The 11,612-nt window shown below is 52.3% G+C and overlaps 1 protein-coding gene across 2 annotated transcripts; it reads left to right on the forward strand.

Annotated features, from left to right (window-relative positions):
- The first annotated feature begins 7,007 nt into the window (after positions 1–7,007).
- TMEM101 (transmembrane protein 101) lies at positions 7,008–10,559 on the forward strand. Of its 2 annotated transcripts, XM_057536939.1 has the most exons (5): positions 7,008–7,195; positions 7,520–7,700; positions 8,406–8,468; positions 8,587–8,733; positions 9,516–10,559. In XM_057536939.1, exons 1-5 carry the CDS (start codon positions 7,059–7,061, stop codon positions 9,822–9,824), a joined length of 837 nt encoding a protein of 278 aa, XP_057392922.1. In that variant the 5' UTR covers positions 7,008–7,058; the 3' UTR covers positions 9,825–10,559. The 2 variants fall into 2 exon arrangements, with proteins under 2 accessions (XP_057392922.1, XP_007180287.2); XM_007180225.3 differs by lacking the exon at positions 8,406–8,468 and having other exon boundaries at positions 7,015–7,195.
- Positions 10,560–11,612: the final 1,053 nt, after the last annotated feature.

Here is an 11,612-nt window from a genome sequence, read left to right on the forward strand (position 1 = left end):
TTGTAGCAATCGTAGTAGGGACTGGAATCTGTTCTTGACACAGTGGGAAGCTGTTAGAGGGTTTTAAGCCGTCAGGGCATTTAGGCTGATGTTAGATGGCAACAGTGGAAGCAGAAAGACTGTTGGCATTAAGAGCCTGTTGCAGTGGTTCAGACAAGAGATGGTGGTGGCAGAAACATGATTGCAGGACTGATTGGACTTGCTGATAGATTGGATGTGAGGGCAAGGTGGTCAGAGAAAGAGGAACTAAGAATGACATCTGAGTGGATGGCGAACAGTGAGCGAGGAAGAGGTTTGTGGGAAAGTGGAGTTCTGTTTTGTTATTTTGTCTCACCCATGAAAAGCTGGAGAGCAGGTGGCAAATGGGCAGCTGGATAACGAGCTTGGAGTTCAGAGGAGAGGAGTGGGCTGGAGCTAGACTTTTAGGAGTTGTGACCTCGTCCTGAATGCCGAGAAATGGATGAGGAACCATGGCCACGGTAGGGGTTTTGGCCTCTGATTGAAGGGGGCCCTTCCTCCATAATAAAGAGGAAGGAAGGAGAAGATAGTACCGTTGCACGTGAGTTTGTAGATTTGGCAGGGAGATGAGGGTGAAGGAGTATGTGGCCAGTGGCTCAGTAAACAACGTGAGGGAACTACCTTAAGATTGCTGAGTGCTTTTCAGAGGTGCTTGCTCATGCATTAGGGTGTAACCGCGTGGCCACTGTGTGAGTCATATTGAGTGACTTGGTGTAGACACAGAGGGTGGATAGTTGGGTATAAGCAGGATGGGAGGTTTATCAGGTCTGTACTGTGGTGGGAGAAGGGAATTCAGCTGAGGATGTTTGCAAGGGGGAGTGATTATAGCGGTGGCCCCTTGACCCCTACAAGGCATGGTGCTGTCAAATACAGTCCAGTTCTTGTTCAGATTCACCTTTATGAGAGTGTCTTGCCGTCGTTCACATGCACTGGCTAAGGGAAGGATATGCAGCCACGTAACTCCAGAAGGCAGTGTGTGAACAGTGTGCTTCTAGACAGGATGCTTCTAGTTCCAGGGGTGGCCCAGGTGTGGTATCCGAAGCTCAGCACAGGTATCCTACCTAGCACTTAGAAATGCCAACGATCTTGGAGCTTATATGGATATTTAAGCTGCCTCCCAGTTTAAATATCCTCTCTTATAGCATCCTTGATAGGCTGCCCCTACTCGAACACTTCCATTGATGGGGAGCTCATTACTTTGAGAAGGAACATGTGATAGCTGTACCTCACCGTTTGGTCCTCCACGCAGCAGCTCTAGAACTGAGGCTAGAGCTCTGGTCTCCTGCACTCTAGTCCTTGCTCTTTATGTCCCTGAGTGAGGGTCACTGAAGTAGCTAAACAGGCAGATATGACTGGGAGCTGTCTTGTCTTCTCCAGTGAAATGGCTTATTTTTAGCCAACTATTCCAGCCTCTTAAGAGCTTTTAAAAAATTTTGGTGCTGTAATCTAATATACTAGTTATCCATCCCAATGTTGTGTTCCAGTTTTTATAAACTGTCTTTTCATATCATCTAAAGGGATATCATGAGAGACTTTAATAAGATCCAGATGTTTGTCTGTGATAGCCACCTAACAACTCTTATCAAAAAGGGAAATAAACTTATTTGGGTAGACTCACGTGGGCACCTAGTGGCCATCATGTTTTTCGGTAACTGATGAGAGACTACCTGTTCCATGAGCCCTTTTTGAATTTTGTTAACTGTTGTTACACTTACCTGACTTTTGAAAATTGGAACTTGTGCTGAGTTCTAGTCTCTGGCAACCCTCTGTGTGTAATGTTTTCTCAAAGATTATTGACAGTGATTCCTCAAGCTTTTCCGGTATAATTTGCTTGAACCAGATCACTTGAATTAATTCAAAGGGGCTCAAGTCTGATCAACCACAAGCCGAGACTAATTTCCCAGGTTGGTGGTGGCTCAGCTGCTCTTACCATTCTGGGCATCATCTGTATTATTCACCTGTGACCTTGACTTCTTAGGGGGATGTTTGGCTGGCATGGGAAACAGTGGCCCATTCTTTGGGGCACTGTTGCTTAGTGGCTAGGCGCTTGCCTGGATTCAAAAAAGCCTGAGTCATGTCAGATTTCACCTCTGCCACTAATTAGCAGTATGACTTGGCAACTTACCTTGCCTTGCCAAGCATCAGTTCCCTCATCTGTGGAATGAGTGTCTTAGTTGAGAATTAAATGAAGCCTTTAATGAGATGCCTGGCCCTTGGTAACCATCTCTTCCATACGGCCATTATTATTCTCTTTAAGAGTTGCTGGGTGGGGCTCGTGAGCACACTCTGGAACCTAGAGAGAAAGTAACTTGTTTAGCCTCCCAGGGCAGGGCAGAAGCACTGGGTGCCCTGGCAGAAGCACTGGGTGCCCTGGCCCCAGACCCCTCTGTTTCAGAAGGAGATGCTGGGTACTCCTGGAAGGCCAGAGTGGAGTACTTTGACCTTTGGCCTAGTGAGAACAAGCGCGAGCATTCCCTTCCTTTGCGTCCAGATGTCTTAGGCAGGAAGTAGGAGTGAAAGAAGAGACACCTGGCTGCTTCCTCACTTGAGGGAGGGCTCCAAGGGGCCTCCAGCTGCCATCCTGACAAGAAATAGAGGGCCTGGGTCTCCAGAAGGGAGAAAGCGGTGGAGGGGGGAATACCTGCTCTTAGAAAAGCAGGGCAGGGCCTGCTTTGGGGGGTGGGCCTCTGGCAGGAGGCCAGCAAGGCAGGTAACTAGAGCTGAGCTTCCTCTGCCATTCCTGGGCTGGGAGTGCACTCAGCAAGTAGTGCCAGGAATATACTTGAGTGCCCAGGGGTTCTGCCTGAGGCCCTGACCTCAGTGGCCAGATTAGGCCAGGATCTAGCTGAAGCTCTTCTTGCAGGAGAAGGCAGCGTTTCTCCTGCGATCGTGTGGGAAGTAAGTGAGGTGGGGTGTGGAGTGTGAGTAAAAAAGGTCTAGAGGATTAAAAAGGCCGTCTTCCTTGATTGCCTTTCATCCTAGTAGGAATAATGGAATTGGGGGTGTGTGTCTGGGGCTGGGGGAATCTGGTTGCTGGGGTATCAGGCTGAAATGGCTTTTGCCAGAAGCCTAGGTAGCAGGTAAAATCTTGGGAGATGGAGGGAAGGTGTCCTTGAGGCCATGTTGGGGGACCTGGCAACATGGTGAGACCTCTGAATGGTGTTTGCGTTTATTTTTCTTTCCTAGCATCACCGTGCTTCCCCAGGCTCCTGGGTGGAGGAGTGTGGCGCAGGTTCTCAGCATCCGTGACGGCCTGGTGCCGTCCTCACTCCAGCCCCTCTTGGGGCAGGTGTGGCCACTCCTTCCTCACAGTGACCATGGCCACACCGGTGGCATCAGCCTTGCTTGGAGTCTGGCGGCAGTGTGCCCAGCACCATGTACCCACCCAGCCTTGGGCATTGTGTGGACTGTGGGGGCCTCCACCTGCTCAGCCCCCTCCCAGGCTCCCTGACAGTTTAGCTCTTGGAGCTGAGCCACAATAGTCTCAGCCACCTGGCAAGTGGCTCCTTCCAGGGCCTGTGGGGACTGTGGTGCCGCTGCTTTCTCACAGTGTCCCATGGGATCTGGCTGGTGGAGCCCTGGGTGAGGGGCCTGGGTTTCCTGGAGCATCTGGACCTCAGCCACACCAGCTGGCTCACCTGTGCCCAGACTTTTCCATCACCCTGTGCTCTCTGCTCTGTCTAGACCTCTCACAACCTGCTTGCTACCCTGGACCCCTGCAGCCTGTGGGGTCTGGGGAACTTGGGGCAACTGGACCTGAGCCACACAACCGGGCTGAGCTGGGCACTGCTGGAGTCAGGGGCCTCTTCCACCTGTGCTGGCAGGGCTGGCTGGGAGCCGGCACAGTGAGTCAGGGGCGCCAGCCTGGAGGTGCTCTCTGGCTGGGACCGACATCAGCAAGCTGGAGGCTGAGGCCTTTGCAGCCCTGCAAGCGCTGGGCCTGCTTTCCATTGTAGGCAACCTGCTGCAGCATGTCAAGTTCAAGATGCGGCGGGCATCCGGACAGCAGGCATGCTGCTGCTGCTGCCCAGTAACCCCTGGGTCTGCGACTGACCTGCAATGGGCCTTTGGGAAGCTGGACCACCTGTGGCACTTGTGTGTGGCTGACCTGGGTAGCATGACTTGTGGTGGCCCTGGGCGGCTGGCGGGGTGGTGCTGAGCAGTGTGGAGCCCCAGCTCTGCCTTGGCTAGGTATCAGGCACCATTCTAGTCAATGTGGCTGTGGTCATGGTTGAGTGCAAGTGCAGGCGGGGCCCCAGGAGAACTGGAGAGCAGGGGAGCCCTCTAGAGAGGCAGCTGGAGGAGGGGGAGAAGATGGAGCTGTGAGAGAGGAAAAGGGATGGTCCTTAGAAGTCTTCGGGGCTCAATTGTCTGCCCAGGCAGGGTGGGAGGAATGGTGGGAGGGGAGAGAGAAATGGCTGTGTTCATCTCTAAGGGCCTAGGGCCAACCACCCCTCCTCACATATTTCCCCCGATCTAGCACAATGCCATCTTTTCCAGCCCTAGAAAGAGGGATCTGGCCCCTAGTCCTCAACAGTTGTTTGGGGAAGAGGACACTAAAAGGTAGAAACTGAAGACCGGAGGGAACTGGGGTGGGATGGGTACAAGGAAAGCATTAATCCGCATCTCCTTCCCCTTCCTCACACATGTCCCTGGCCTCTGCTGTTGGGGACTTGATCAGAAACTGGTTGCTAAAGTTATGATGGAGGTGGGGTAAGCGTACTGTTCCCATGGGCACAACCCAGGCAGGCTCCTAGAACTATTTTGTGGACGTACACTATCCCAGTTCTCAACACCTTCGCTCCTTCCTGATGGCTGTGCATCTTGTCCCGTTTGAATCGGGGTTGGGTGAGGAGATTGGAAAAAGAAAATCAGTTGGAAAGTTGATTCTGTAGTATGTGCCTGCATTTTGGTGAAGAAAACTTGCCTCATGTGGTGGGGGGTGGGAGGGGTGGGAGGGGTAGGCAAAATGACCTTTAACCCAGTCTTTTTCTCATTCCCCTTGACTGGCGTTTTCCCACCCCAGCAATCACACAATCTCATTCCCTAGTTTTCTGCCTGGATACATCCCTTTCTCACATACCCAGGCTTTATCCTAGTGACTTTGTAAAAAATTAGATGTGAAAAGGTGTTTTGTTGTCCCAAGCTTTCACTGGCTGATTGGGAATTTTAAATTCATGTTGTCAGAAATGTTTCTTGGACAGGAGGCCCCTTTCCCGGGGAAATGAAAACAGACCTCCTGAATTAAATGGCCTTGTGGAAGTGCTTGTAGAATCTTAACTTGAATATTAGAAGATGAATTTGTATGTTGCAGGGTGGTGGTGGGGTGTGCAGGAAGATAGGTGGGGGTGGCTTTGTGGTGGCAATGCCAGAGTGTCCAGAACTTTTGCTCATTTACTTATTCCACAAATGATTCCTGAGGCAAGAAATAGCAGTAACACCTTTTCATTTATTTATCTATTCGGCACACATTTCCTGAATGCATCCTGTCTACTAGGCCCTGAGGATATAATTGTAAACAGAAACCAGACACTGTCCTTGCCCTCATGGAGCTCACAGTCTAGTGTTAATCTAGTCATCAACAACAACAAAAAAATCACAAATATATAATTGCCAGTGTGCTGATTCAAAGGAAGGGTGGCTTTTGGTTATGAGAACATAAAGGAACTAAGAACAAACAGCACCAAAGGAGAAGTGGGGAAGACCAGTTGGAAACCTGGTGCAGCTAAACTGACAAAAGGTGGTAGTTTGGGCTAGAGTGGGAGCGTCGGAGCTGGAGAAATGGACTGCCTGAGTTGTACCATATGTCCACATCAGATCTCTCTTCTCTCAGGGGACAGAAGGAAGGCAGACCAAGATCACACTTCTCTACGAGTGGCTCTTAGGAAAACCTCTTTTTTTTTTTTTTTAACTTTTATTGGAGTATAGTTGCTTTACAATATTGTGTTAGTTTCTACTGTACAGCAAAGTGAATCAGCTATACATATACATATATCTCCTCTTTTTTGGTTTTCCTTCTCATTTAGGTCACCACAGAGCATTGAGTAGAGTTCCCTGTGCTATACAGTAGGTTCTCATTAGTTATCTATTTTATACGTAGTATCAGTGTATATATGTCAATCTCAATCTTCCAATTCATCATACCCCCTCCTTTCCCCCTTGGTATCCATATGTTTGTTCTGTACGTCTGTGTCTCTATTTCTGCTTTGTAAATAAGATCATCTATACCAATTTTTTCAGATTCCACATATATGCGTTAATATATGATATTTGTTTTTCTTTTTCTGACTTACTTCATTCTGTAGAGACTCTTACAGTCTCTCGGTCCATCCATGTCTCTGCAAATGACCTAATTTTGTTCCTTTTTATGGCTGAGTAATATTCCGTTGTATATATGTACCACATCTTCTTTATCCATTCCTCTGTTGATGGACATGTCCTGGCTAGGTTGCTTCCATGTCCTGGCTACTGTAAATAGTGCTGCAATGAACATTGGGGTGCATGTGTCTTTCTGAATTATGGGGAAAACCTTTTACTTTCAGCTTAAACAGAAGCAGAGGGATTTCCTCTGGGGTGTGTGTGTGCGTGTGTTGTGTACACCATTTATTGAACCCCTACTATGTGCTCGAACCAATACTGTCTCATTTAAACCTCACAACAACCCTGTGAGATAGGTGTCATCTCCGTTTCCCAGATGAATCTTGGAAAGTGTAGGAGATATGCCCAAAGTCACAGGGCTGCATTAGGGTTGGAGCCTAAGTTTAGCTGCATTCAAAGGCTAGTTCGCTTACTGTTCCTTCCTCTATTCTAGTTTTCAACTTTGCAGCTACAAGAAGGGACCCTTGAGCCTCCATGGGCAGAAGGAAAGACAAACCTGCAGCTAGAACACTTCCTTCGGTCCAGAACTAGAGAGCGAGAGCTTTGTTTCCTGACGGAAGGGGGGAAAAAAAACCCCGCGAGACCCGGAAGTTGCGCGTCGCGTGCTCGCGCCGGCCTCCTTGGCCGCGGGGTGAGGCCGCGGCGGACTGCCCTTTTTCAAGATGGCGTCGAAGATAGGTTCGCGACGGTGGATGCTGCAGCTGATCATGCAGTTGGGTTCGGTGTTGCTCACACGCTGCCCCTTCTGGGGCTGCTTCAGCCAGCTCATGCTGTACGCTGAGAGGGCCGAGGCGCGCCGGTGAGCGGGCCCGCGCGGCCGCCGAACGCGGCGGGGGCGGTCCGGCCTGTCCCAGGAACGGGGGTGCGGTGAGGTGGGGAAGAAGTTGCGGCCCAGAAGTTGGGACCCTTGGACTGGGAGGAATTGGGACCTTGGACTTGTTAGGGACTCTGGTCCGGAGCAAGGTGGGCATGGAGCGTAGTGTGGGGGTCCTAGCCATGAGAGGGGGCTCCGGTTTGGGGAAGCAGTGGAGCTTGCGGGAACCCAAGGGGTCTCAAGGCTCTTTTCCCCGCTTCATTATGTGCTTCATTCTGTCCTCGTTCCTTCTCCCCTCCCGGCTCGCAGGAAGCCCGACATCCCAGTGCCCTACCTGTACTTCGACATGGGGGCGGCCGTGCTGTGCGCTAGCTTCATGTCCTTTGGAGTGAAGCGGCGCTGGTTCGCTCTGGGGGCCGCACTCCAGCTGGCCATTAGTACCTACGCCGCCTACCTCGGGGGCTACGTCCACTACGGGGACTGGCTGAAGGTGAGCGCCTCGGCCCTAAGTGGGACTTCGCTGGTGTGTTGGGGAGCCAATGCCCGGGACAGTTGGGCAATGCCTGGTGCTAGCCAGGAGCACAGTGCGAAGCCTGGAAAGGCTGAACCCCCAGGCGTGTAGAGGTTATTACAGACGGCAAGAATGGAAGGACCTTAGAGACCACGCAGACCTCCCCTTCAGAGTGTGCAAACTGAGGTCCAGAGATGCGAAACAGACTTTCCCACAGTTACACCACAGTTAGCATTACAGGTGTGACCAGAACCCAGGTCACCTGGTTCCCAGAACCCTTTAAACCATTAGTTATCTCAGACTCATAGGGCAAAAGGGACCTTAGAGAGTACCTGGTCCACCCAACCGATTTTATGAAATTTATCTAATCCTAGGGCAGCATTTAAGCCTGTAGATGCCAGGACCTGTGCCAGGCACTACAGGCTTGGAGATAAGCCTGGACCAAGGCATTACCCGCAAGGAGTGGACTGTCAGCCCAATAGGGGAGGTAGATGTGTGAGTAACTATAGGACAGTGAGATCAACGGTTCGTTTATGGAACAGCGTATACTATATAGCAGAAAGAACATTGGGCTTCGAGTGTGCAGACCTGGGGGTGGGGAGGGGGGCAACGCTTGGTATCTGGGTTCTGCCACTTACTTTCTGTAGGACCTTGGACAATTTTATTAACCCCTCTGGGCCTCAGTTTCTACTTCTGGTAGAAAGAATTACCTATCTCTGCTCTACCTGCCCACCACACTTGGAAATGGTAAGAGGGTTCATCAGGTGGAATGGGATGTACAGAGATGGGCAGTTCTGCGCTCCGGGCGGCCAGGAGAAGTGTGGTGGCTTCAGGTCCTGACTGGGGTCCCCTCGCCTCGGCCTAGGTCCGTATGTACTCTCGCACAGTTGCCATCATCGGTGGCTTTCTTGTGCTGGCCAGCGGTGCTGGGGAGCTGTACCGTCGGAAACCCCGCAGCCGTTCCCTCCAGTCCACCGGCCAGGTCTTCCTGGGCATCTACCTCATCTGCGTGGTAGGTTGGGGGACTGTTGGCTGGAGGTGCTTGACTGGGAGCGAGAAGTGAGCCCGTGCCTGGTGCCTGGCAGAACCCAGGGAGGTGGGCAGAACGAGGCCTTGCATGTAGTTCCTGATGGCCTGACTCCCGGCAGTTGCCCCTGCCAAATTCTGGGCCTCGGGGGCCCTTCAAGTGCCTGAGACCTGGCTGAGAGTCCCTTCTTCCAGCATTATTGCCACTGGGGAGAGAAGAGGATGGATCGACCCTTCAGTCCCAAGCCTGAGAGCCAGGAGAACAAGCGGGATGGGTCCTCTCATGGCTTCAGCCCCCAGAGGACTGGGAGAGGGGACAAAGGAGAGGTTTGGTAGAGTTCAGGTCCCAGATGGGACTCTGCCACTTAGAGCTGATGGGGCTGCCTAGCGTAGCCAGTTATGTCCTCCCTGGTGCTCGGGGAGGCCAGTGTGGATGGGGATGTGGACAGGCCCCAAATCACTTGGCTTCATCTTAGTTGCTGGGCCCCATCTCCCATGTGCAGAGCTCTGTATTCAGAGGTGAGAGCCCCGGTCTGACTGTGGAACCTCTTCCCTTCTGAGACCCCAGGGTGAGGAGAGACAGAGGTCCTAACCTCATGGAGCTCCCTAGTCAGATGGGGAGACACAGGCCTTACTGTCAGAAAGCCCCCAGTCTGAGAGGGGAGTCAGAAGCCCACCTTGTAGGGGCTGGCTTGCATGCCAGGGGTGGCCTTACCCAGGCAGGCTCCTCAGCCTGTTGGAGAGCCTTAGAGGATGCTGTGTCTCTAGGCCTACTCGCTGCAGCACAGCAAGGAGGACCGGCTGGCGTATCTGAACCATCTCCCAGGAGGGGAGCTGATGATCCAGCTCTTCTTCGTGCTGTATGGCGTCCTGGCCCTGGCTTTCCTGTCAGGCTACTACGTGACCCTGGCTGCCCAGATCTTGGCTGTTCTGCTGCCCCCGGTTATGCTGGTCATTGATGGCAATGTTGCCTACTGGCATAACGCGCGGCGTGTTGAGTTCTGGAACCAGATGAAGCTCCTTGGAGAGAGCGTGGGCATCTTTGGGGCCGCTGTCATCCTGGCCACTGACGGCTGAGCTGCACAGCGGGAGTCTGAGATGGGTGCGGGGAGCCACTGAGGGCTACCCTACCTACATCCTTGCTGGCCCAGTTATGTTTATTTATGCTTTTTGGTCTATTTGATCACTTGCGTTGTGTGCATGTGTGTGCGTACGCATGTATGTGCGTGTGTTGGTAAGAGGCAGGTCTCTTCCCCAGTTCCTGGGCTTGGGCATTGGTGGGGTGGGAGCCCTGATGACTCTGCCTTACAGGTTTCTTTTTCCTGTTTGTTATGAGGAGAGCTGAGGCCAGCTGCTCCCTTGGGTCTCCTGTCCCAGGGAAGGGAGTAAGGCAGGGCTAGGGTGGGGTACTAAGAGTGGGAGAGAGGAGAACCAGAAGTGAGCCAATGTGAAAAATCCCTTTTTGAACCTGGCAGATGCAGCTAGGCTCTGCAGTGCTTTTGTGAGACTGAGAGTGAGTGTGTGTGCATGTTGACACGTGGATCAGGCCCAGGAGGAGCAGAGGGGCCGGGCACCACGGAAGTCATGTGGGCTCTCAGGGTGTGCCAGGGGCAGAAACAGCACTAGCTGTCACCCACCTTGAGGGTACAGCAGGCCCCAGTTTACTCTGGGGTTTGCAGGGGTGCGACAGGCAGCAGCAACTTCCTGCCTCTGGCCTTCTGTTTCCAGCTCCGTGGTTGGCCTGGTGGGGGTGAGTGCCCTCCCAAACACCAGACCACACAGTCCTCCAAAAATAAACATTTTATATAGACATTTGGCTTTGCTTCTCTGTTCTCCCCACGGGGCACTTAGCCATTGGCTGGGATTGATCTTGGGTTTCTTGAAATACCATATCTGGTTAAGCCCCACCTTGATCCGCCCATGATCTTTCCCCTGTTCTGAGAGTTCCCACAGTCCTTTGGCTCTCTTTTCAACAGTCTCCGAATGCTCCCTGTAGTATATGCTTTGACCTTTCACTTCAGTCCCTCTTGTGGCTTATCTTTTCCTCCCCATTTGGTGCCAGCTCTTTTCGAAGAAATCTTTGGTGAGGGCAGCTAGAGGGAGAGAACTGATATTAAGTGTCACTACGAGGCTGAGGAGTTTTCATTTCACGGGTGAGGAAATGGAGGCTCAGAGAAGGTGAGCAGCTTGCCTCAAGCCACAGAGCTGGATTCCAGGTCAGGTCTGTCTAATGCCCACGCCCAGATATGTACTCGACACCAGCCCTCTCTTGGGGGTTGGTTGTGTCACAGCAGCCCCTGGCGTGTGTGCCATGGTGACCCTCTCCCTACTCGTTCGCACCCCTCCTGACAGAAAGTAGCCCCAGCAGCCAGTATGGTGCCTGGCACATGGGGGGGACAAAAATGTCAAATGAAACCTCAGGCTTTGGACTCCTACCTGTCTGAGATGTTCTCTTCCTGCAAAGGTGGAGACACCACCTCCAGGGGGGCCCAGGGGAAAACATCCAAGTCTGGGCTTGGCCCTGAGCCCTGCCTGGAAAGGGAGTTGGGCCTGCTGTCAGTCTGGTCTATGGAATGGAAGATGTTTCCTAACTAAGGGGTAGGGGAGTCCCTCTGGGGACTGCTGACAGCTGGGGGAGGGGGGAGGTGGTGGCAGCATTCATCCAGGGGCCTCGGCCTCATTTAGCTCCTCTCTTCCCTCTAGGAAGAGGTTCCCCAGCCCTCAAGATCTTGTTTCCGGAGGGTCACTGCTAATTTCCTTTCAAGTGTGAGCTGACTTTCAGACAAGTATTTGCATTTTAATCAAGGTCTCCTGAAAAGTTGCAAGACCCGAAGGAACTAAAACGGAATGGTGGAATATCAGGCA

The sequence above is a fragment of the Balaenoptera acutorostrata genome, chromosome 20 (assembly GCF_949987535.1).
Source record: "Balaenoptera acutorostrata chromosome 20, mBalAcu1.1, whole genome shotgun sequence".
NCBI lineage: Eukaryota > Metazoa > Chordata > Mammalia > Artiodactyla > Balaenopteridae > Balaenoptera > Balaenoptera acutorostrata.